Source organism: Ustilaginoidea virens, chromosome 1 (assembly GCF_000687475.1).
Source record: "Ustilaginoidea virens chromosome 1, complete sequence".
In the NCBI taxonomy this organism is placed as follows: Eukaryota; Fungi; Ascomycota; class Sordariomycetes; order Hypocreales; family Clavicipitaceae; genus Ustilaginoidea; species Ustilaginoidea virens.
Genome location: NC_057316.1, coordinates 7,177,387 through 7,198,640, shown reverse-complemented (window position 1 = coordinate 7,198,640; position 21,254 = coordinate 7,177,387). Strand labels below are relative to the sequence as shown.

Below are 21,254 nucleotides of genomic sequence, written 5' to 3'. Positions count from 1 at the left end.
CGTGATTTATCCCTGCTATAACCACGCCTAACACCTGTTGGCTGCAGCCTGCGCAATCAAGCACCGACCAGGCCGTTCGCCCTAATCACGGGAAATAATCACCCCGACGGTTTGAATGCATCCTGCTTGGGCCGCAAAGGCCGGACGCTGACTCGACTGCCTGGTGCCTGCGTCGTACTGGTTGCACTCGTTGTACTCGTCACATATTCAGGCTGATGGCCCAGACGCAACCGAATGATCCAGGGGCTGATGCCTACGGCCAAGGGGTGCCCGATTTTTTCGTAGCGTGCGCGGGGAGTACATACTATAGGTAACACTTCTCATATTACTGTAATTGGAACTATTTTCGAGAGAGAAAGGGCAGTCAGAGGTTTAAAACGCTAATCATATGCCCTCTCTTATCATGTGTGGGCCGCCGTTATATGTACGGAGCACAAGTACATGGTACTCCGGAGTGCGGCAACGCAATGGTGGCGCCAGGGAAAAGTGGGGCCGCTACCGGTCGTTATGATGCCTTGCCCCTGCCCCTGACGAACGCGGCGATTCCGACAGGAGCCAATCACGGATGAGCAGTGCCGCTCGGTGGGGTCCGGGTTACTTGGGGCTTCCCGCTTCACCACGTTGCCGTGTCGCCACCAAACCAGCATTTTTTGATTGTTTGCCATCACGTGGTGCGACGGCGGACTGCGCGTTACGTCCACCTGGCCTTCACCCACGAGGAGGCCATGATGCTGCGCGGCGGCACGGCCATGATGTTACTGATGTCACCGTTGACGCCGCTCCGTCCCCCCCCGTTCGACCTTGATGGGACCTCCGCTCCCGCACCGAATCCCCGATTCTGCACTTTGTCTTGGTTGTCGGCACGTTGTACGGAGTACGGACTGTCTCATTTATTGATATTCTACAGTAATGACGACTCCCGCAGGTTTCAAGTTTAACGCCCAAACCCCGGATGGTTCCAACGGTGGCGTCTCCGAGGCTACCGTTCCAAGAACTCTGTTTAACTCTGCATCCCCCAGCGTCGAAACTGGACCGATCAGTAAGAGGCCACACATGCGTTGCGACGGGCCTTGCCATGGAAGAACCTCTTGGACCGTTCTTTTCTTCCGCGTCAAACGCTTGGCACTGTTGCTTTGCTTTGCTTTGTGGTGCGTCCCGGCACGTGGCCACTTGCACGGGCCGCCGTTTGCCTCACCCATGGTCGGCTACACCACAGCTGCATGCTGACTTGCAACGGTTGACGTTGCTGATATGCCTGCTGACCTGACCCTGACAGTCCGATATTGGACCCAGGTCGCCGCCGGCCGGCTGAGCTTCGACATCGTCTCGGGTTTTACGACGAACCTATTTGCTCAACTCTCATCTGTCTGACTTGCAGGCTGACGTGACAGCTGCCAAAGGATCAAACGACGCACGCAATGCATGTCTTGTTTTGCGCCCACCCCCTCATTTTTTTTTTGTTCCCCCTTGCCCATCCATAAAGAATATCATATCAGTAGCCTGCTTGTACTTATTCCTGGATTCCGGACCCCATGTAGGATTCCCTACAGTAAACCGAGTCGGCGAATAAGCAGGGGTGCTGTGGCCGAAGCTCTTCACGAGAAGCGTTTCAATCACGGTTCGACTCCCCGCGGGTCATATTTGCCAACATACATACCTATATAGACGACCGGTGAGCAAGCCTGAGTGAGAGCCATCAACGCCGGCTGTCTTTTGCGCATCTTCTCTCCCCAGCTTCTTTTCTCTCCGTCACTTTCACAGACCCCCGATAGCCCTTTTGAAAAATAAAAAGAAAGGAAGAAAGAAAGAAAGAAAGAAAGAAAGAAAAACATGGAGGCGACCCCCATTGCCGTCATTGGCCTTTCGTACCGCGCTCCCGGCATCGGAGGGAAGGGGCTCTGGGAGTTCCTGGAGCAGGCCAAGTCTGCGTGGAGCGAGTTCCCCCGGAACAGGTACGACCACAAGGCGTTTTGGAAACCAGGCGACCATGACAAGTCGGGCACCTACCGCGCCGAGGGCGCTCACTTCCTCCCCGACGACGTGCACGCTTTTGACGCCGCCTTCTTCCACATGAGAGCCGAGGAGGCGCGCGCCTCGGATCCGCAGCACCGGCTGATGCTCGAGTGCGCCCTCGAGGCGGCCGAGGACGCGGGCAAGTCGCTGCTCGACCTGGCCGGCACCAAGACCGCCGTGTTTGTCGGGGCCGGGCAGCACGAGTACTCGCAGCGCCTGGGCGAGGACCACCACGCCGCAAACACCTTCTCGGCGACCGGCATCGGCCCGTGCATGGTGGCGAACCGGATATCGTACTTTTTCGACATTGACGGGCCCAGCGTCGCCGTCGACGCCGCCTGCGCGAGCAGCGTGTACGCCGCCCACCAGGCCGTTTCCGCCCTGAGCAACGGCGAGTGCAGCGCCGCCTTTGTCGGAGCGGCGGCCCTGTCCCTGACGCCCGGCGGCTGGCTCACCCTCGACAAGATGGGCGCCTTGTCGACGCACGGCAGGTCGTACTCGTACGACGAAAAGGCCGCGGGCTTTGGCCGCGGCGAGGGCGCCGCCTGCCTGCTGATCAAGCGCGTCGACGATGCCCTTCGCGACGGCGATCCCATCCGCGCCGTCATCCGCAGCTCGGCGTGCAACCACGGAGGGAGGGCCGAGGGAATCACCATGCCCAACGGCGCGGCACACCGCAAGCTGCTGCGCATGGTGCATGACAAGGCTGGGCTGGATCCTCGCCAGACCCCTGTTGTTGAAGTGCGGCCCCCCCCCTATGAAAAAAAAAAAATGAATATCCATAGAAGCTTTTTCTTTGTTTTGGAGCGGGACGAGAGTGTGGCTAACCTTTTGATTTTGATTTTTTTTTCTCTGTAGGGCCATGGAACTGGCACAGCAGCCGGGTATGTTGCTTCTCTCTTTCTTTCTTTTCCTGGACCGTCAACTAACGTTTGCGAAACTTGCCAAGGGATCCCATCGAAGCTGGTGCCTTTGCTGCCGTCTTGGCCGAGGACCGCACGTCGTCAAACCCCCTGTACATTGGATCTGTAAAATCCAACTTTGGGCAAGTATCCATCACGACGTCCTCTTTGCTCGGCGTATCGCTGACTCGTTCTGCAGCCACCTAGAGGGGGCGAGTGGTGTTCTCGCCATCGTCAAGGCTGTCTTGATGATTGAAAAAGGCGTAGTTCTACCAACCGCTGGGTTTGAAAAGATGAATCCCAAAATTCCAGGACAAGACAGACTCAAGGTGACCTCGAGCCCGATTCCTTGGCCGGAAAACGAGCTCAAACGAGTCCTGGTGACAAACTTTGGTGAGTGACGCCAAACGTACCAGCCGTTCCCTGGGCCGGCCTGCCTGATGCTTCTCTTGGGCTCCCGGTGTGTGGGCGCATGGGCGACGTGGACTAACCCGACGGCAGGCTTTGGCGGCAGCAACTCTGCCATTATCCTGGAGGACGCGGCGCCATGGACATCCCGGGGCCGGATATCCAATGGCACGGCTGGCACCAACGGGACAAACGGGACAAAAGATGACGTTCACGGTACCGACGGTGCCGTCTCAGCCACGAATGGTGTAAACGGCAGCGGCGCCAACGGCATCCATTACATTAACGGCACAAATGGTCATCACACCAACGGCACAGGCGGCCATCACATCAACGGCACAAACGGCCATGGCAGCAACCGCGCCGACCAGTCCGGCCGTCCTCAACTCTTCGTGCTCTCTGCGCGGTCAGAAAAGAGTCTCGCTTCCTACTGCGCCTCCTTTGGCGAGTATCTCGACGACACCCCCGAATCCAGAGACTTTATGCGGAATCTCAGCTACACCCTCGGTCAGCGCCGCTCACACTTTCCGCACCGCGTCTCTGTTGTAGCCGATTCGGTAGCCGCACTTCAGGACAAACTGTCAACATCCAAGCCTAGCCGTGCCAAGGACCAGAATCTCGCCTTTGCCTTTACAGGGCAAGGTGCACAGTACGTGGAAGAAAACAAAAAAAAAAAAACCCCTGCTCTCTCTCCGGATCAGGTCCCGGTCGTTGGCGGTTTGGAATTAAAAAAATAAAATAAAATAAAATAGCAAAATAAAATAGTATAGAAGGACTTGCTGACAAGTAGAAAAACAGGTATGCCCAAATGGCTTCTGGTCTCGGCCAATACAAAGTTTTCCGCGAGGCCATGGACACGGCAGAGGCGCAGCTCCGCGCGTTGGGAGCGCCATGGTCCCTGACTGAAGAGCTCAGCAAGTCGGAAGCAGATTCGCTCGTCAATGATGCCGAGATCAGCCAGCCAGCCTGTACCGCTGTGCAGATCGCCCTGGTCATGCTCCTCCAGAGCTGGGGTGTCAAGCCGACCATGGTCACTGGCCACTCGAGCGGAGAGATAGCCGCTGCTTTCGCGGCTGGCTTGATCGCGTTCGAGGCGGCCATCGCTGTTGCGTACTTCCGTGGACAGGCAGCTGCTATTCTGGCTGGCAGCCGGAGCCGCAGAGGCGCCATGTTGGCCGTCGGCGTCGGTTCCCACGAGGCCGAGAAGCTGGTGCAGGACCATGCAGATGGCCACTATGCCACTGTCGCTGCCATCAACAGTCCCAGCAGCGTTACCATCTCGGGGGACCAACCCGCCATCGATGCCATCCACAAGGCCGCGGAGCGGGGCGGCCTGTTCGCCCGCAAGCTCAAAGTACAGGTGGCGTATCACTCGCGGCACATGGAGGAGGTGGCCGACTATTATCTGCGAGCCATCAAGCCGTTCGTTGCTCTGAAGGGACACTCACCGCCGAGCGCTCACGGGGACGAGGGTGATTCCCGCCCCGTCTTCATCTCCGCTGTTACTGGACGCGCGCTGGAGCCGGGCGTCGACAACCTCGACGCGTCGTACTGGGTCAGGAACCTGGTCCAGCCTGTCAGGTTTGCAGACGCCATCCAAACCATGTTCAGCCCAAAGAGCGGCAAGTCGTCGACAGGGGGTGCGGCCAGAGATTCTGTTCCGAGCATTCTCCTGGAAGTCGGCCCGCATGCTGCTCTGAAGAATCCGATAAAGCAAACCGTCGAGTCGGTCCAGACCAGTCGAGGGCAGCCAGCCGCTTCGTCCTTCACCTATCTCGCCTCGCTTCTTCGTGGATCCAATGCCATGGATTCCCTCATGAACCTCGCAGGATCCCTCTTCAACATTGGAGGTGTTCCGATACAGCTCGGCCAGGTCAACCAGACAGATATGCACAACGCCCATGTCGTCACCGGTCTTCCGGCCTACGCATGGGACAAGTCTGTAAGCTACGAGGTCAGGCCTCGGGCCACCCACGAAGCGCTTTTCCCTGGAGAGCCCTTCCATCCTCTGCTCGGGAGAAAGATGGCTGCCACGGGAGGTAACCAGCGGATTTACAGACAAGTCTTCACCCTCGACGAAATGCCGTGGATTCGGGATCACGTCGTGGCTGGCGCCGTCATCTTCCCCATGACGGGATACATGTCCTGCGCTATCGAGGCCGCCAGACGGACCTTGGCCGCTCCAGCGGCGTCTCTCCTCATTCAGGATTTCCACGTCGTTGCACGGCTGGAGATGGAGGAAGAACAGACGGTGGAGTTGGTCACACGGCTTTGGCCAATGGCGATAGGCACCGACGCTTTCTCATCAACGATTTGGTCCTTTGCAATCTCATCGTGGTCAGAGACCACGGGATGGAGTGTGCATGCGTATGGTCGGATAGAGCCCGAGATGGAAGACATGACGACCGCAACCCCGACGCTACAAGCTGGCTTGCGTGACGTGGACACAACCGCTAGCCTGATCGAGCACGACATTGTCCGGAGCTACGAGGAAGCCGGCGTGAGGGCCACGCGATACGGCCCAACGTTCCGCAACTCGGTGCGCTTTTTCGAAGGTCACGGGTACACCGTGTTGGAGCATCGGCTTCGTGATCTCGGTGCCGCCCAGTGGCAACCGGGCCCCTATGGCTCCCACGTCACCGTCGACCCGCCAACAATCGACGGCTTTCTTCAAGGAGGCGCTCCCCTCCAGAAGACGGAGGACGGGAAAAGGCCGGCGCAAATGCCAAACTACATAAGCCGCTTCCGCATCTCCAACAACATCCCGGCCAACCCGAAACAGCGCTTCGACATTGTCACGCGTTTGCTGGAGTACGACGTCAAGGGTGGTCGTATGCAAGTCAGCGTCGCCGTCTTCGCAAGACAGGGAGACGGCCGCTCACTCGCCCCCATAGCAGAGTGGGAGTCGCTCGCCTTCCGCACCATCGGATCGGCCGACGAGGACGACGGGGACGCCGCGGCGGAAATCCCCGACAACTGGGTCTGGGAACTGCTGCCCAGAATCGATCTCATGCCGGCCGACGAGGTTTCCAGCAGGTTTGCGCCTGGGCAGCTTGACCAAGCACAAGTCGCGGGCATTCGGGATTTGGAAACGGCCGCCTCGTACTATATTCACCGAGTGTGCAAGGTCATGGCCGAGGGCGGCCGCCCAGAGTTGCCCTTTCACCTGTCGCGGTTCGTGAACTGGGCAGCCAGATATGTCTCCCGGCACAAGATTGAGTTTGATGCCGAGCCGACGGCTCTGCTGGAAAAGGTGCGACGCCAGGACGGTCAGGGCGAGATGCTGTGCGCCGTGGGCGAGCGGCTCATGCCCATCTTGCGGGGAGAAGTGGAAGCCCTTGAAATCATGCTCACCGACGGCCGGCTCACACGTCACTACGAGGCAGACTTGGGGAACAAGCTGCTGAGCTCGGTGCTCGGCGACGTGATGCTCGATTATTCCAACCTCGAGCCAAACCTGCGCATTCTGGAGATTGGTGCGGGAACCGCCGGCACGACGCTGCCTGTCCTCGAGGCCTTGTCAAGGACGATAAAGCAGGGCGCGTTCCTCAACTACACCTTCACCGACATATCGTCTGGGTTTTTCGAGAATGCCCGGAACAAGCTGGCCAGGTGGTCCCCGCGCATCACGTACAAGAAGCTCGACATCAGCCAGGACCCCCTGGCTCAGGGATTTGATGCTGACGAGTTTGACGTCGTCATCGCCGCCAACGTGCTGCATGCTACGAAAAACATGGCCGCCACCATGGACAACCTGAGGCTTCTGCTCAAGCCCAAGGGCAAGCTAGTCGTGCTGGAAGCAAACCACCATTCGGTCGTGCTCGTGCCGTTCATGCTGCTCCCCGGCTGGTGGTACGCCGAGGACGACTATCGCGACCTGGAGGAAGGGCCCATGATGCCGACAGAGGTGTGGAACCGCCTCTTGCTGGACACCGGTTTCTCGGGGGTCGACGCTTGCGTCCAGGTCGGCTCCGGCTCCAAGGGTGAGACGATGAGCGTCATGTGTTCCAAAAAGGTTGCCCGCCAGGACAACCCGGGGCCCATCACCGTATGCGGGCCGTTGATTGACGACGACGAGGTGGCGTTCGCCCAGGCGGTGGCAGATGCCATATCGGAGCGTCTCGGGCTTCCGGTCGAGACGAAGCCCCTTGCCGAAATCGACTCGTCGAGCGACTCGTACTACATTGTCCTCGACGCGCCTCAAAACACGCTTCTACGAGACGTCTCGCCTGACAAGTTTGAAAGCCTGCAGAGCTTGCTCCTGCACAACCAAGGGTTGCTGTGGGTGATTCCCGAGGGCGGCGTCCCCGAGACCAGTTTCATCAAGGGAATGCTCCGCTCGCTGCGGATCGAAGAAGGTGAGAAGAGCTTGCTCTTGTTCGACCAAGTGCCGCACACGAGTCGAGGCGTCTCCGGCATCGTCAAACTGGTGGACGTGTTACTGGATCCTGAAGCGACCCGCGCCGAGGACCAGGACTTTGTATGGCACAACGGATCCGTTCACCTGCCTCGCATGCGGATGCTGAAGGACTACAAGGAGCGTTTCGCCGCGGAGCAAGGAGTTTCCTTCCGCAAGGAACAAAACATGTGGGAGGGAGACGGCGCCCTGGAGATGACGACGGACGTCTCGGGAAGCCCCGACTCGATTTACTTCCGCAGGACGCAGAACCTGCTGCAGCAGCAGCTTGGCGAAGACGACATCATTGTCGAGGTCGAGGCGGTGGGCGTGAGCCACCGCGATCTTGATCTCGTGCTCGGCGCTATTCCTTGGGCTCCGCCAGGATTCGACGGCGCTGGCAAGGTTATCAAGGTGGGCTCGGGCGTGGCGCACCTGCAGGACGGCGACCGGGTCTTTTTCCTGTCATTGGACGGCAGCGCCTTTTCGACGTACAAGAGGATGCCGGCCTGGCATGCAGCCCGGGTTCCGGCACACCTCAGCATCCCCGACGCCGCCAGCATTCCGCTCGCGTATTCCCTCGCAGTTTTGGCACTCATGCGCACCGCTCGTCTGCGGGAGAACGAGACGGTGCTTGTCCACTCAGCGGCCGGAGCAGTGGGCCAGGCGTGCGTTGCGATTGCGCAGCACCTGGGCGCTCGAGTGCTCGCCACGGCTGGCACAAGCGAGAAGAGGGAGTTTCTGCACAGGGCATTCGGCATACCCGCCAATCACATCTTCTCGAGCCGCACACCTCACTTCAGGGACGAGATTCTCTGCGCGACAGAAGGGAGAGGAGCGGATGTCATTGTGAATTCCCTCGGTGGGGAGCGCCTGGCCGACACCTGGGCGCTGGCCGCGCGATTCGGCCGGTTTGTAGAAATCGACAAAAAGGCCGCCTTTCAGAACAACCACTTGCCCATGAAGACGTTTGACAAGAACGTCTCGTTCAGCAGCATCGATCTCCGCGGGCTGTACCAGCACAAGCCGGAAGAGGTAAAGGAAGTCTTTGGCGAAGTCGTGCGGTTGCTTGGACGTCGCGTCATCACCCCAATCAAGCCCCTGACAGTCCTGCCAGTGTCTCAGTTTGCCTCGAGTCTCCGCAAGCTCAGATCTGGCGATGGCATGGGGAAGATTGTGCTCACGCTTGGGAAGGACGAGCATGTCATGGCGGAGAGCGCACTGCGGCCGGCGCCGTTTTCGCTCAGGCCCGACGCCACGTACTTGATCACGGGAGGCACGCGAGGTATCGGCAACAACCTGGCGTACTGGATGATCGAGAACGGGGCCCGATACGTTGTCTTGCTGGGTCGCAGTGGAGCTTCCGGTTCGGAAGTCCAGAGGATGCTGGAGAAGTTCCAAGGGACAGACGTCACGGTGCGAGCTCTGGCCTGCGACATCGGCTCTCGCGAGGACCTCGCCAAGGTTGTCGAATCCATTCAGGACCTGCCCCCGGTACGCGGGGTGGTGCACAGCGCGCTTCTTCTCAGCGTAAGTCGACGCCTCGTTCAAGATGACGAGGACAAGGCGGTGGTAAAACGAAAGACGCTGACCGTCAGGCTCACAGGATAAACTGCTCGAAAACGCCACATATGAGGACTGGGAGATCAACACCGGGCCGCGAGTGCAGGGCGCGTGGAATCTGCACGAGCTGATGCCTGATAACCTTGACTTTTTCATTGCCCTTGGCTCGTTCAACGGCGAGAGCGGGAACGGCGGACAAGCCATCTATGCCGGCACAGCGGTAAGTCTCGCCAAGGCAACGACGACGAGATTTTCCCTCCCGTTTCCGGGGGGTATCGAGACTGCGGACGAGATGCTGACGTTTTGGGGGACCCGGGGGGCGCGGGAATACAGGCATTCTACGACGCTTTCGCCCAGTATCGCAATGCCCGTGGCCAGCACACCGTGTCCATCTGCCTGCCCGTGGTGCTGGACGTCGGCTACGTCGCCGACAGAAGTCTCGGCAGCGCCCTGAAGCAAAGCCTCGGCGCCACGTTGACAATGGCCAACATCCGAACCATTGTCAAGGGCATCATTGGCAGGTCGCCGGTGTTTTACCACAACGGCCGGTCCATCTTCTTCAAGCTGTACCTCGACGGCAAGAGGATCCGCGACGGACCGTGGGAGTACCTGCACCCGGTGCACGCCATGGCGCGCCTCAAGGCCGACAAGCTCAAGGACAAGTCCGGCCGGGGCGGGGGCGCGGACGTCTACTCGACCTCGTGGACGGCGGCGGAGAACCCGCTGGAGGGCCTGACCGAGGCGCTCATCACAAAGGTGGCCGCCATGGCTATCCTGGAGCGCGAGGAGGTGCAGGCAGATGCGCCGGTGGCGTCGTACAACCTGGACTCGCTGGTGTCGGTCGAGTTGCGGAATTGGGTCCGGAGGGAGACGGGCGTCGAGTTGCAGCTGAGTGCCATCATCCAGGCGGCGAGTCTGCGCGCTCTGGCGGCAGACATTCTGGAGCAGCGGGCCGGCAACAGCGCGGCGTGACGCAAACAGCAGCCAAGGTGTTACGGGGCGCGATGCATTGATTGATTGGGTTGGAAGAAGAAGGCTTGATTGAGCTAAGCTGCAGATGTATAAAGCAGGGTTCTAATATACTGCTCTAACCGTGTCATACAACCCTGCCGCTAGTAATGACTTGACGTCACTCGTTAAATTTTAGAACAATCTCGCCGCCTTTAATTTGACGGCGGGCAGGGAGAACCTCAATGATAGCCTCAGAATGCTCTCCGAGTCGGAGGATTGTGACTCGGAAACCCTTGGACGACGCGAACCTGAGGATCGAACTTCAGCAGTCAACAAGTTGATTAAGGGCATCAAATCGAAGCGGCACGTGATTCCAGCAAGTCTCAAGGGATTCCCTATTAAGAGCGGACTGAGTCATTTTCGAGGAAGATTTGGCTTCCAGCGAACTGAGGCTGCCCTCAGGGCAAGGCACATTGCATTCGGCGTGGATGCCGACCAGACACCTCAAATACGGTTCACTGGACTGCTGACGAGTTAAACCTGTTAGGGAAGTCATGCCCCTAACTCTGCGACATCCCGAGATCTGCGAAATGATCTGGAGAGGATTCGGAACCGAACGTAGCCACTTTTCGATCACGATAGAAAATATCAGACCATGAAGGAATCCCCGATTCATGGCAAATCATCCGGCACAGGGAAACAGCAGTGGTGGGAGAGTGATGAAGACAAGTTTATCTGGAATGGTCTGGTCGGCTGGTGCATCTCTTTCCCGCCCTTTCCCAAAATTTTGGGAGCCCATGGTACTGAAACGGCTTTGGTCAATAGATATTGTACTGGGGCGGATGAGGGAGGGACGATCGGCAACGTAGTACATATAAGTAACATGTATCAAATCACAGGCAATTTCTCTCTCGCTCCAGGAACCCGTTTCATAGCATCCTACATTCCGAGACAAGCTTCAGTATTAGTCAAGCGCTCCAACAGAAACACCTTGGACCTGGGCGTCAGGCCGTTTTATTTACTTGGCCTCAAATCACCTGCGGTATCATGGATGTGAAATTCGCCTTCTTGGTCGCCATTAATGCTGATGTTACACTTGAGACAGCCCTCAAAACCACGTCCGTGCCCCGATCAGGTCGCCATTGTTCTGCATAGCAACGCCGTTCCCGCCTCGTCGGCCATGTATATCAGAGGTCGTTGGTATCCGAAGCTTGTTCCGTCGTTAAAAGTCCATATAGTAATCGTCATCGAGCAACTCCTACTCTGGCAGGGTAGCCGCACAAGAAGAACAACCCAGGCTACGATTGTTCGAATGGCCATTAAGCAATAAAGGGTCACGTGAGTTATTACGACTGTGCCGTAGATGTTCGAAGTTCTGCCACTGCCGCAGAAACGACTTCTCCGTACGTAGAGATATGTGGTTTTCTCTTGTTGCGAGTGTAGTGTTGTCGCCGTCTATGCACTGTTGCGGCTACCACCCATCACAAGGAGTACGGCCGAAACGTTTGTGAGATTGCTGTACAGCTTCTTCTCAAGTCAAATTGGCCTACACCAAAAAAAAGGGAAGTAAAAGCATTATTTCTGTGTAGACTTGTTCCATGTCCACTCCGGTATAGTTGAGGTCGGTGCCAGCAGGCGCTGCCTTGGGAACCGAATTTTCGACTATGCTTTGCCGACAAGCTGCTCTTACGACATCGCGAAAGCGCGGATGAATTTCGCAAGCTTCTCTGCGCCCTCAAGAGGAACAGAGTTGTAGTTACTTGCGCGAATTCCACCAAGCGAACGATGTCCCTTTAACCCAGTCAGTCCTTGGGCAAGACCCTCCTCTAGAAAGGCTCTCTCTGCAGCATCGATATCATCACCCTTGGTAACCCTGAAGCAAATATTGACACGCGACCGTACTGCCTTGTTGGGGATGATCCTGTAAATCTCGGGGAAAGCTTCAATGGCATCGTAGATAAGTTGGGCCTTCTTTTCGGATACAGCTTGTTGTCCTTCAACCTTGTCGGGGTATGTTTGCAAGAACTTTGCAAGAACTTGGCCGATGATGTACACACTAATAAGATAATTAGACCTATTTATGAATCGTAAATCGCGACTGTAATTAGGACTTACTCGAAGATGCTCAACGTATTATAGAGACTGTTGTTCTTTGCAATAGTCTCGTATTGGAAGATGATGGGTGGAATAGGAAGACCTAGTTGTCTCATGAGACTCGAAGGAGGCTGGGATGTAACAGGCGGTAAAAAGCTTTTCTTGATAACCACAACAGTGATACCGGTTGGGCCGAGGTTCTTTTGGGCGCCAAAGAAGATGGCGGAGAAGTTGTTGATTGGAATCTTTTTGGTGAGGATGTTCGAACTCATATCGGCGACAACGATTGGTCCCTTTCCATCAGGCACCGGCTGAAGAGACTGGGGAAAATCAGGAAATTCAACCCCGTCAACCGTCTCATTTGCGCAAAAATACACCAAGGCAGGATCCTTGGACAGCTTCCAGGTGCTCTCATCTGGAATGGTGCCAAACTTGCCGCCGTTCGTCTTGCGGCTGTCTGTCGCAATATTGACATGGTCTGAGCCAAAAAGCCGCTGGCCCTCCACAGACGCTTTATGTGACCAGCCGCCGGTGATCAAGTAGTCGATCTTGAGATCCTTGTCGACGGCCTCCTTGAGTTGCTCGATGGCCTTGGGGTCCGTGGGATCGCACCCAATGTCCCCAACGATGTCTTGCAACTTGCGGGCAACCCAAGCACCGACAAAGTTGTACGCTGTGGCAGCTGCGACGTCCTGGTGTCAGTCTTTCCTCTTTAGGATGAATAAAGAGCTGAAGAAAGCATTGTCTCGGAAGGCTCTCTTGGTAATGCTGCTTTCAAGTCAGGGCCGCGAGGGGAAGGGAGATGCACCAACCGAACTGTCCCGTGCCGCCGCCTTGCATAAAGAGTATCTCGTAGTTATCTGGGATATCAAGACAGGAGGCCAGATCGGCTTTAGTCTGATTGATTATATCGCTAGCTAGCTGGGAGCGATGAGAGTGCTCGGCGATGCCCAGCCCGGTATCATGATAGTTCAGGAGAGCTTTGGCAGCTTCCTCGAGGACGACAGTAGGTAGGAGAGCTGGGCCTGCACCAAAATAAGTGATGTCTGATCTAGAGGGCATGACGTCTCTGCAGTATCTGAACTTGAAAGTATTGTCGACGCTCACGTTTTTTTTGGAGGAATAATCGTCTGAATGTCTGTCAGAAGCAGGAAAAAGTTTTGTAACCAAGTGCCAATTCGGCGTGGCGGGGTCAAGCGGAAAACATCAATTTGAGGGGATGTCAATGATGGGATTCGCTGTCAGACCCGGAACAGACTGTCTGGTTTCTCCCTGGCGGAAATGACTGTCTAATACCACCACTAACAGCAGCAAATTACAAGTTCCCCGTGCTTCATTTGGGGGGCTTGCAGCGCCCTCCAAACCCCCGAACCAACCAGACCCTAATCCTAAATCATACGCAGTGGGTCCTAGAGCAGACACAAACCTAGTGTCTGTCATCAGCAAACATGAATGGGATCGTCGAGGAACCAAGAGCCAAGTAGCATTGTTCAATGTCCTCGAGACTCCGAAAAACCCTGCCGCCAGTTGTTGTTGTCCTGTTGCTTGTATCAGACATGTAAGCCACTCAAGAGACTTGTTCAAGTGACTGAATGCAAAGCCTGGTTGGTTACATGTAACTTCTTAGTGGATGATGCAGGGGAATTGGAGCAATCAGAATTTGGCCATCCCCCGCTCGGCGCCTGTATCCCAGAAGGCTCTTACACACCAAGCGGCCAGTGAATGGTCCCGAGAGCGCTTGGTACGGAGTACTGGACAGATGACCTAATTCCTGGATACCGGGCGCTGCGTAGCCTTTCGCCGTTCTGTGTTCTGTGACGCCTGTGTCGACCGTCAAGTCCGGTGTCGGCGTACGGTTCAGCCCTGGGGTTTGTACAGTAGACTTTGCGGGGGATATGCTCCTAGGTACAAGTGTTCACGTGACCGTGGCAGCTGGGCGCCTGTAAGAAGCCCTTCAATACTTACTCCTTTGATATTCCGCATTCCAGCTCAACCACGGATCCTTGCTTTCCCGAATCTGCGTCTCGGGGGGGTTTCCCAGCTTCCCTCCAGCTAGCTGCCTTGCGCCGTCGTCGGTGGTACCGTAGCGCAATCCATCCGAGAGGATCAGCTCTCACCGTACTTGGCGAAAGCAAGCGTCCAGCCAAAGCCCACGCATGGCTGGATGGCACAGGCACAGGCACAGGCCGTGGACGACAACCGGGCGGCCAGCACCCGCAATGGCCAAACTCCGAGCCATGATGTAGCCCGGTCCCCGGCATCAGCCAGCTCGGCCGCCTCGCCCCCGTACTGGACGACGAGCGGCAGTGGCAGTCACCAGCGGAGCATCTCGGCCGAATCGATCCTTCCGGCCGGCGCAATCACCCTGCGGGACAACGACACGAGCGAACACCACGACCGCAACAACGCCTGCTGGGCCAAGAGCGTGGAAATCGTCGACTACACGGTCGTCAACGGTGGATCCACGACCATCGGGGCGTTTGTCGTTTGGAACGTGCGAGTGGAAACCCTCAGTGTTCGTCTGCCAAGTGCGCGCGCGCCCACCCTGGGGAAGACGTGAGAGACGTGTTAATCGGACTCGGTGGTCACAGGGGTGCCACATGAACATTCGCAAGCGATACTCGGAATTCGACGATTTCCGAGGCAAGCTGGTTGGGTCGTTCCCCAACTTTGAAGCGGCCGTGCCTGCATTGCCCCCGAAGAGCGTGATATCCAAGTTTCGGCCCCGATTTCTTGAGAAAAGACGGTTGGGCTTGCAATATTTTCTCAAGTAGGTCGCGACACTCTTCTCAAGTTGGCTGCCGTCAAGATACGCGTCTCTCTTTTTTTGCCGCGCAAACTTGGCCAGGCCAGGTCAAGCGACTTGTTGGAATCGAGGCACCATTCGCTGACAAGGGTGCATGGTCTAGCTGCATACTGCTGAACCCGGAGTTTTCGGGATCTCCAGTTCTCAGAGAGTTTCTTTTTTGCTGAAAATCATGCATGATATGACGACGACATGGAGGGCTGGGCATTTCTCACATATTTGGCGAATTTAAAATTTTTTTTTTCATTTTTGCTTGCAATACTGCAAAATCCACGTACAAATCCATCTCACCGTTTCTATACACTTGTATTCATCTTTTCCGTCTTCTTCTTCTTCCCACTTCTTTTTTTTTTCTTTTTTTTTTTTCCTTTTTCGCTGCTAGTCGGTTGCTTTGTTGGTGGAATGGCAGCATCCCGGTGCGCTGCTCGTTCCACAACCCGCTGCATGGCCCGCTTCTTGGCCTTAGCCTCTCGAGTGCGGAGTAATCGTGCAGCCTCAAGGGACAGTAGTGATCAGCTGCCCTTTCAGTGGGGGTCACTGTTGCATTGCACTGCCACTCCAGAGCCTCACTCAACAAACGACGATGACGAATCTCTCGACCGCGACATTCCCCGCGCTGCCGTCTGGCCGCCCCTTCCGGTCTCCAGGACAGATCACTTATGACGCCCCTCAGCTCGGGTGGCCATTCCTCGGATGATTCTCCTCTCCGCTGCGCTTGCAGATTGCAGCAGCTGATTCCAAGAACCAGATTCTAGGATGGCAGTGCTAAAAACTGCCCCTTGGCGGCACCGCCCACGTCAACATCCCTGAAGGTCTGGAGTCTGGACAATCAAGTCCCAAGTTCCGACTAGCCGTGCCTTGACGGCCGACCCCCACGTTCTCCATGCCGCCTCTAATCGGGTCATGAGACAAGGATCCTCTCGCTTCCCTCTGCATCTCCAAGCAAGCCGTTGCCGTGCGTATTTTTATTGCATCTGAACATAGATTTTGGTGCAGATTTTCGCCTTCTTGGCCGCCTTTTAATTTCTTTGTCGATTTTCTATCGAGACCTTTGTCCGTCCACGACAAAACAAAAGACGTCTTGTTTGACTTTATGCCCCACCGCGTCACTGTTGGATTCTCTCGACGGACAGGCGAAAGAAAGCCCAGTCGCATTCGACCCCGGAACAGCTTGCCATAACGGCACCCGGCCCTTCTGTGGCAGAAAACCGAGTTGTCGAGCGAGTTGAATAAACTCGCTTTCCGCCTTCACCCCTGCCGCCCTGCTCATAACCGGCCCGTTGTGCTCTGCTCTAGCTGCATGACGCCACGCTACCGGGCCCGACGCCCACAGGACAGGGAACTGCTTGCATGTGAGCAAAGAGCGGAAGATGTCGTCGTCGTGCACCGATAGCGCCGTTTCCTTCAGCAACTCAGTTCCCAAGACACGAGAATACATGGACTCACTAGTGCCACCGTCAAAGGACGAGTTTGAGCAGATAGCTCAAGCACAGGAAGAAAAAGAGGTCGAGGCACGACGTAAAGCGAAAGAGCACTGGCGGAGTCGGTCCATATCAATGTCCGAGAGTCAGAAACAGGATCAAGAAATAGAGCGCGCCGAGGCGGCGCAGGTTATCCAAAAGACGTTTCGGGGATATCGCGCCAGGCGGGAACTAGACGGCTACAGTCTGAACGCCAGTACCAGATGGGTGACGGCTGTTCGAGAAGCGCAGTTCCGGCAAAGCACCAAACCACGGGCTTCTTTGGAGGATGAAGCTGCCCTCGGGAGCAATGCGCTCCTGGGGCTAGACGACCCCGTCGACTATCGACCAGTGAGTGCACGTCAAAAGTGGAAGAAGGCGAGCCTCGTGGCTCGTCGCGCGGGACATGACGATTCGGACTCGGAGTCTTCCTCGAGCTCGGCTATGGACGGCATGTCGGCGGATGAGAAGGCTGCGGCAAGGAAACGAATGGAGGCGTCCCGGGCTGAGCGACGTCAAGCCGCCCGCATGATGGGCCTGCAGTACTTTCTGGAAATGGTGGACTCCAAGCACCGGTACGGGAGCAACCTGCGCATGTACCACGAGGAATGGAAGAAATCAAGCACCACGCAAAACTACTTTTACTGGCTGGACTTTGGCGAAGGCAAGGACATCGAGTTGGACACTTGCCCCAGGGATAGGCTGGAAAGAGAACAAGTACGGTACTTGTCGAGGGAGGAGCGGCAACACTACTTGGTGCGGGTAGACGAAGAAGGAAGGCTATGCTGGGTCAAGAACGGCGCCCGGGTCGACACCACGGAGGAGTACAAGGACAGCATGCACGGCATCGTCCCCCTTGACGACCCGACGCCGTCCTTCCGGGCTGTTAACTCATCCCTCCTCCACCCCGTCGACGACGAAAGGGCCTCGTCCGACTCGGACTCATCCGCCGAGTCGAAACGCGAGGCCGACCGCGCAGCCAAGTACGCTGACCCCAGTTTCGACGAATCAAAAGGCGTCAAGAAGGTCACTCACATCTCCGCCTCCACCATCTTCAACCAGCTCCTCCGCAAATCAGTCAAGAAAAACACGTGGATCTTTGTTGCAGACACCTCGTTCCGACTATACGTCGGCATCAAAGACTCGGGCGCCTTCCAGCACTCTTCGTTCCTGCAGGGGGGCCGCATCTCCGCCGCCGGCCTCATCAAGATCAAAAACGGGCGACTAAGCTCCCTCTCCCCGCTCAGCGGACACTACCGACCCCCGGCCAGCAACTTCCGAGCCTTTGTGAAGAATCTCAGGGAAGAGGGTGTGGACATGTCCCACGTGAGCATATCGAAAAGCTACACCATCCTGGTAGGACTGGAGTCCTACCTCCGCACGAGGAAGAAGGGTAAAGAGCTGATCAGCAAGCTGGTCAAGGGGAAGGATAAGATTCTTGCGCCGGAGGAGGTGAGGAGGAAGGAGGAGGCGGAGATTGACAAGAGCAAGAGTGCGGCATTGGAGAGGGAGTTTCTGGCGAAGGAGAGGGAGGAGGAGGAGCAAAGAAAGGCCGAGCTGGGGAATAGGGAGAGAGTGATGGAGAAGATGAAAAGTCTGCCCATTCGAAGGGATTAAAACACCCCGGGACTTGAATACCAGGAAGCTTATAAAGTTGCAGGACTGACTGTTGAGATGTTGCAGGGCGCCAGGTCATGTGCCAGCTTGGCTGGGTGCGCTTAGGCGCGTTGGGGGGGGGGCGGGTTTGGAAGGGTAAAGATGCTTATTCCCTAGAGAGAAGAACACGTCGATTTGCTTTGGCCATTTCGACGTCTGCAAAACAAAGCAGGGAATGCAAGGCATGTCATGTAGTCTGTAACGGGGTCGCTGACTCGACAGTCTGTTGCCAGAGGGCGCGTTGTCGGAATGTTGAACAAATCCCAGCCGGCAGCCAGTCCGGTTGGACGACATGACGGCAAGCAACATAGCAAGCTTTCAATGGATCAATTGCCCAGGGCGGCCGCATTTCAGGGGCTGTACGGAGTACCCCCACCACCCTCCAGCGTATGTTGTACCACCAGGCCGCCAAGGGCCCAAGCCCAGCGTTGCTAGGGGCGGGAACCCAGCACGAGCTTCCTTTGAAAAAAGAAAAGAAAAAAAAGCTTGGACGGGCCCTCTATGCCAGCTATGTAGCATGGACCAGACGGGAGAGGGAGTCAATCACTGGGTGCAGAAACAAAAGAATACATAACATATATGGGGGGGGAAAAAACAAAAAAAAAAAAAAAACACGACAGAGTGGATTGAGCAAGGCAGCTTCGACGCCTCATCGCACTGTAGAGATCCGCCAAAAGTCATCTCTCCTCCCTGCCGTTACCATCAAGGACGTCACCAAAGAAACACTCCGTGGGGGGGGAAAAAAAAGGAAAAAAAAAAAAAAAAACCACCAAAAAGACCAGACGCTTCCTTTCGCAGCCGAGCCCGGCGACGGACAATGCCAGGCCTCTGCACCATCACCATCGCCAATGGCCTCCACCCGCTCCAACCGGCGAGCTGACGGCCTTGACCATACGCAGCGCCCACGTCACCACGTCGACGCTGTCCACAGCCATCCTCCCCCCGCGCGAGCGGCCAACCCGCCGGGCCCCGTGTTCGCCCCCAGCGACTGCAGCCGACGCGGCCGGCCGAAGAGGGCCCTCGAGCCTTCGGATCGCGACGTCGACGCGCTCAAGGCCAAGAGGTCGAGGATCGCGGTTGAGATCCTCGCGCGGCAGCAGCATCAGCAGCATCAGCAGCATCAGCAGCATCAGCAGCATCAGCAGCATCAGCAGCAGCAGCAGCAGCAAGGCCCGCCTGGTCACAGTGGTCCGCCGCCGCCGACACCGTGGGCACCCACCGCTGCTGCTGCCGCAGGGCCGCCCGCCCTTGGACAGGGGCCAGCGACGACGGCCGCTCATGCGAACGAGGGCAGAATCACGTCTCGGGGAGCGCGCGAGGGCTCGCCAACCAGGACGGCGGCGCCGGCGGCGGCAGCTGCTGCGCCTGGGGCCCATCAGCCTTCCGCTCGGCCTGCCGCCCGGGGGAGCAGATCACGACCGGCCGAGCAAGAAGGAGCTGGTCTCGTCAGAAATCAGGCCAAAGTCACCAACGGAATCAAGGCTGAGCTTGACAAGCCGCAGCCGCAGAAGAGCAAACCCCCGGAGCAAGGTCGTAAGCTACGTTCGCAGGAAGCCACTCGGTTCAAGAGCGACTTGTCTGCGTATTTTCCCGATTACGATGAAGTGATTGGCAATGATCCAAAGGAGCAGCGTCAGTTTGCCTTTTTTTTTTTTTTTTTTTTTTTTTTTGTGTGTGTGTGTGTGGTCTTGCCATATCGGTCTGCCTCCTTTGAGCTGGAATGCAATGTAGCTGACACAACCATCCTGAGCAGATCTGCTAAACATGGAGACTCCGATTGTTGTAGTCGACTCGAACCCGCCGCGCGCTGGTCCGGAAGCGCAGCGAGCCGGCTCACGAGCACCTCAACAGCCTCAACCCGTTCCTGGGTTCCCAGTCCGCACATATGGCGACTCGCTGTTTACCGACGTCTTCGATTGCCAGCGAATCGATTTCCGCTTCTTGGAAACCCAGCAAAACAACCAGTTGGAGGACCCCTTGCCAGACAGCTTGTTCGAGCCTTCGCACAAAAAGGCGGAGCGGCTCGAGCGGTCGATACGGAACACCGAAAAGGGCAGGGCTCAGCACGAAAAGGATCAGATAATAAGGTTGCTGGAGGGCCTGCAAGGACACGACTGGCTCCGAGTTATGGGAGTCAGCGGCATCACCGAGACCAAGAAGAAGTCATTCGAGCCTGCGCGCAGGCACTTCATAAAGGGCTGTCAGAACATCCTGGAAAAGTTTCGAGCGTGGAATGTGGAAGAGAAGCGACGCAAGCAAAAGAAGGAAAAGGCCTCGCAAGCGCAACAGCAGGCCGCCCTGGCCCTGCAGCAGCAGCAGCAGCAGCAGCAGCAGCAAGAGCGACAAAAGAGCGAAATCATGGACTCGGCAGAAGAGGAGGGTTCGGACAACGACACGGCAGAGTTCGGCGAGGGTGAGGTGAGCCGGCACGGGGGCGAAGTCGTCCTAGGTTCCGAAGAGGCCATCGTATCACCGAGCGACACCAGCAGCGAAGTCTCACCCGCGAAGCAGTTGCGCCAGGAGGCCTTGGCCAGGACTCATGCGGCAGGCAACGCGAAAAAGTCTACCAAGACGGCCGCCCGCGCGGCAACACCCAAACTAGCAGAGCCGCCGAGAAAGTTCACGTCCTTTTTCAGCAAAAAGTACCAACGGGATAGTGCCCTGAACAGAACCCGGCGAACGGGACGAAAGGTGCTTGCTTGGGGCCACCCCATTCCGGATATTGAGCACGCTGATTTCGTCCTTCCCGAGGAATATCGTGACGAAGAGCTGCTCAAGGCTCGCGCTCGGAGGAAGCGGCGAGACAAGCGGCACAGTCGATCGTAACTGGAGCATGCGTAACCACGGAAAAAGCACCGTCAAACGCACTCCTCACCTTAAATTTGTCTTTTCTTGTGCTATAATTGTTCTCTATATTTTTTTTTAAGGGAAAATCAAAAGGACTCCCATGTATATACATGTGCCTTGTTCCAGAGGGGTTTGGCGTTCAAACTTTTGACACGCTG

General features: G+C 56.8%; 7 protein-coding genes across 7 annotated transcripts; 6 read left to right on the top strand and 1 right to left on the bottom strand.

The window, feature by feature from the left end:
- Positions 1 to 909: 909 nt before the first annotated feature.
- On the top strand, positions 910 to 1,371 carry UV8b_01707 (uncharacterized protein; the record flags this gene model as incomplete). Its single annotated transcript, XM_043139205.1, has 2 exons — positions 910 to 1,039; positions 1,277 to 1,371. The coding sequence occupies 2 exons, from the start codon at positions 910 to 912 to the stop codon at positions 1,369 to 1,371; spliced, it is 225 nt and encodes a 74-aa protein (XP_042995139.1).
- A 459-nt stretch (positions 1,372 to 1,830) lies between these two features.
- UV8b_01706 (uncharacterized protein) lies at positions 1,831 to 10,254 on the top strand (the record flags this gene model as incomplete). The annotated part of the gene is made up of 8 exons (XM_043139204.1): positions 1,831 to 2,754; positions 2,872 to 2,897; positions 2,963 to 3,028; positions 3,115 to 3,308; positions 3,417 to 3,972; positions 4,122 to 9,249; positions 9,326 to 9,502; positions 9,616 to 10,254. The coding sequence occupies 8 exons, from the start codon at positions 1,831 to 1,833 to the stop codon at positions 10,252 to 10,254; spliced, it is 7,710 nt and encodes a 2,569-aa protein (XP_042995138.1).
- Positions 10,255 to 11,116: 862 nt separating this feature from the next.
- UV8b_01705 (uncharacterized protein) lies at positions 11,117 to 11,563 on the top strand (the record flags this gene model as incomplete). Its single annotated transcript, XM_043139203.1, has 2 exons — positions 11,117 to 11,275; positions 11,339 to 11,563. The coding sequence occupies 2 exons, from the start codon at positions 11,117 to 11,119 to the stop codon at positions 11,561 to 11,563; spliced, it is 384 nt and encodes a 127-aa protein (XP_042995137.1).
- Positions 11,564 to 11,919: 356 nt separating this feature from the next.
- Positions 11,920 to 13,389, bottom strand: UV8b_01704 (uncharacterized protein; the record flags this gene model as incomplete). The annotated part of the gene is made up of 3 exons (XM_043139202.1): positions 11,920 to 12,289; positions 12,349 to 13,009; positions 13,140 to 13,389. 3 exons carry the CDS (start codon positions 13,387 to 13,389, stop codon positions 11,920 to 11,922), a joined length of 1,281 nt encoding a protein of 426 aa, XP_042995136.1.
- A 1,102-nt stretch (positions 13,390 to 14,491) lies between these two features.
- UV8b_01703 (uncharacterized protein) lies at positions 14,492 to 15,300 on the top strand (the record flags this gene model as incomplete). The annotated part of the gene is made up of 3 exons (XM_043139201.1): positions 14,492 to 14,842; positions 14,919 to 15,097; positions 15,237 to 15,300. 3 exons carry the CDS (start codon positions 14,492 to 14,494, stop codon positions 15,298 to 15,300), a joined length of 594 nt encoding a protein of 197 aa, XP_042995135.1.
- Positions 15,301 to 16,433: 1,133 nt separating this feature from the next.
- On the top strand, positions 16,434 to 18,210 carry UV8b_01702 (uncharacterized protein; the record flags this gene model as incomplete). The annotated part of the gene is made up of 2 exons (XM_043139200.1): positions 16,434 to 16,485; positions 16,550 to 18,210. 2 exons carry the CDS (start codon positions 16,434 to 16,436, stop codon positions 18,208 to 18,210), a joined length of 1,713 nt encoding a protein of 570 aa, XP_042995134.1.
- Positions 18,211 to 19,097: 887 nt separating this feature from the next.
- On the top strand, positions 19,098 to 21,075 carry UV8b_01701 (uncharacterized protein; the record flags this gene model as incomplete). The annotated part of the gene is made up of 2 exons (XM_043139199.1): positions 19,098 to 19,881; positions 20,003 to 21,075. 2 exons carry the CDS (start codon positions 19,098 to 19,100, stop codon positions 21,073 to 21,075), a joined length of 1,857 nt encoding a protein of 618 aa, XP_042995133.1.
- Between the last annotated feature and the right edge of the window lie 179 nt (positions 21,076 to 21,254).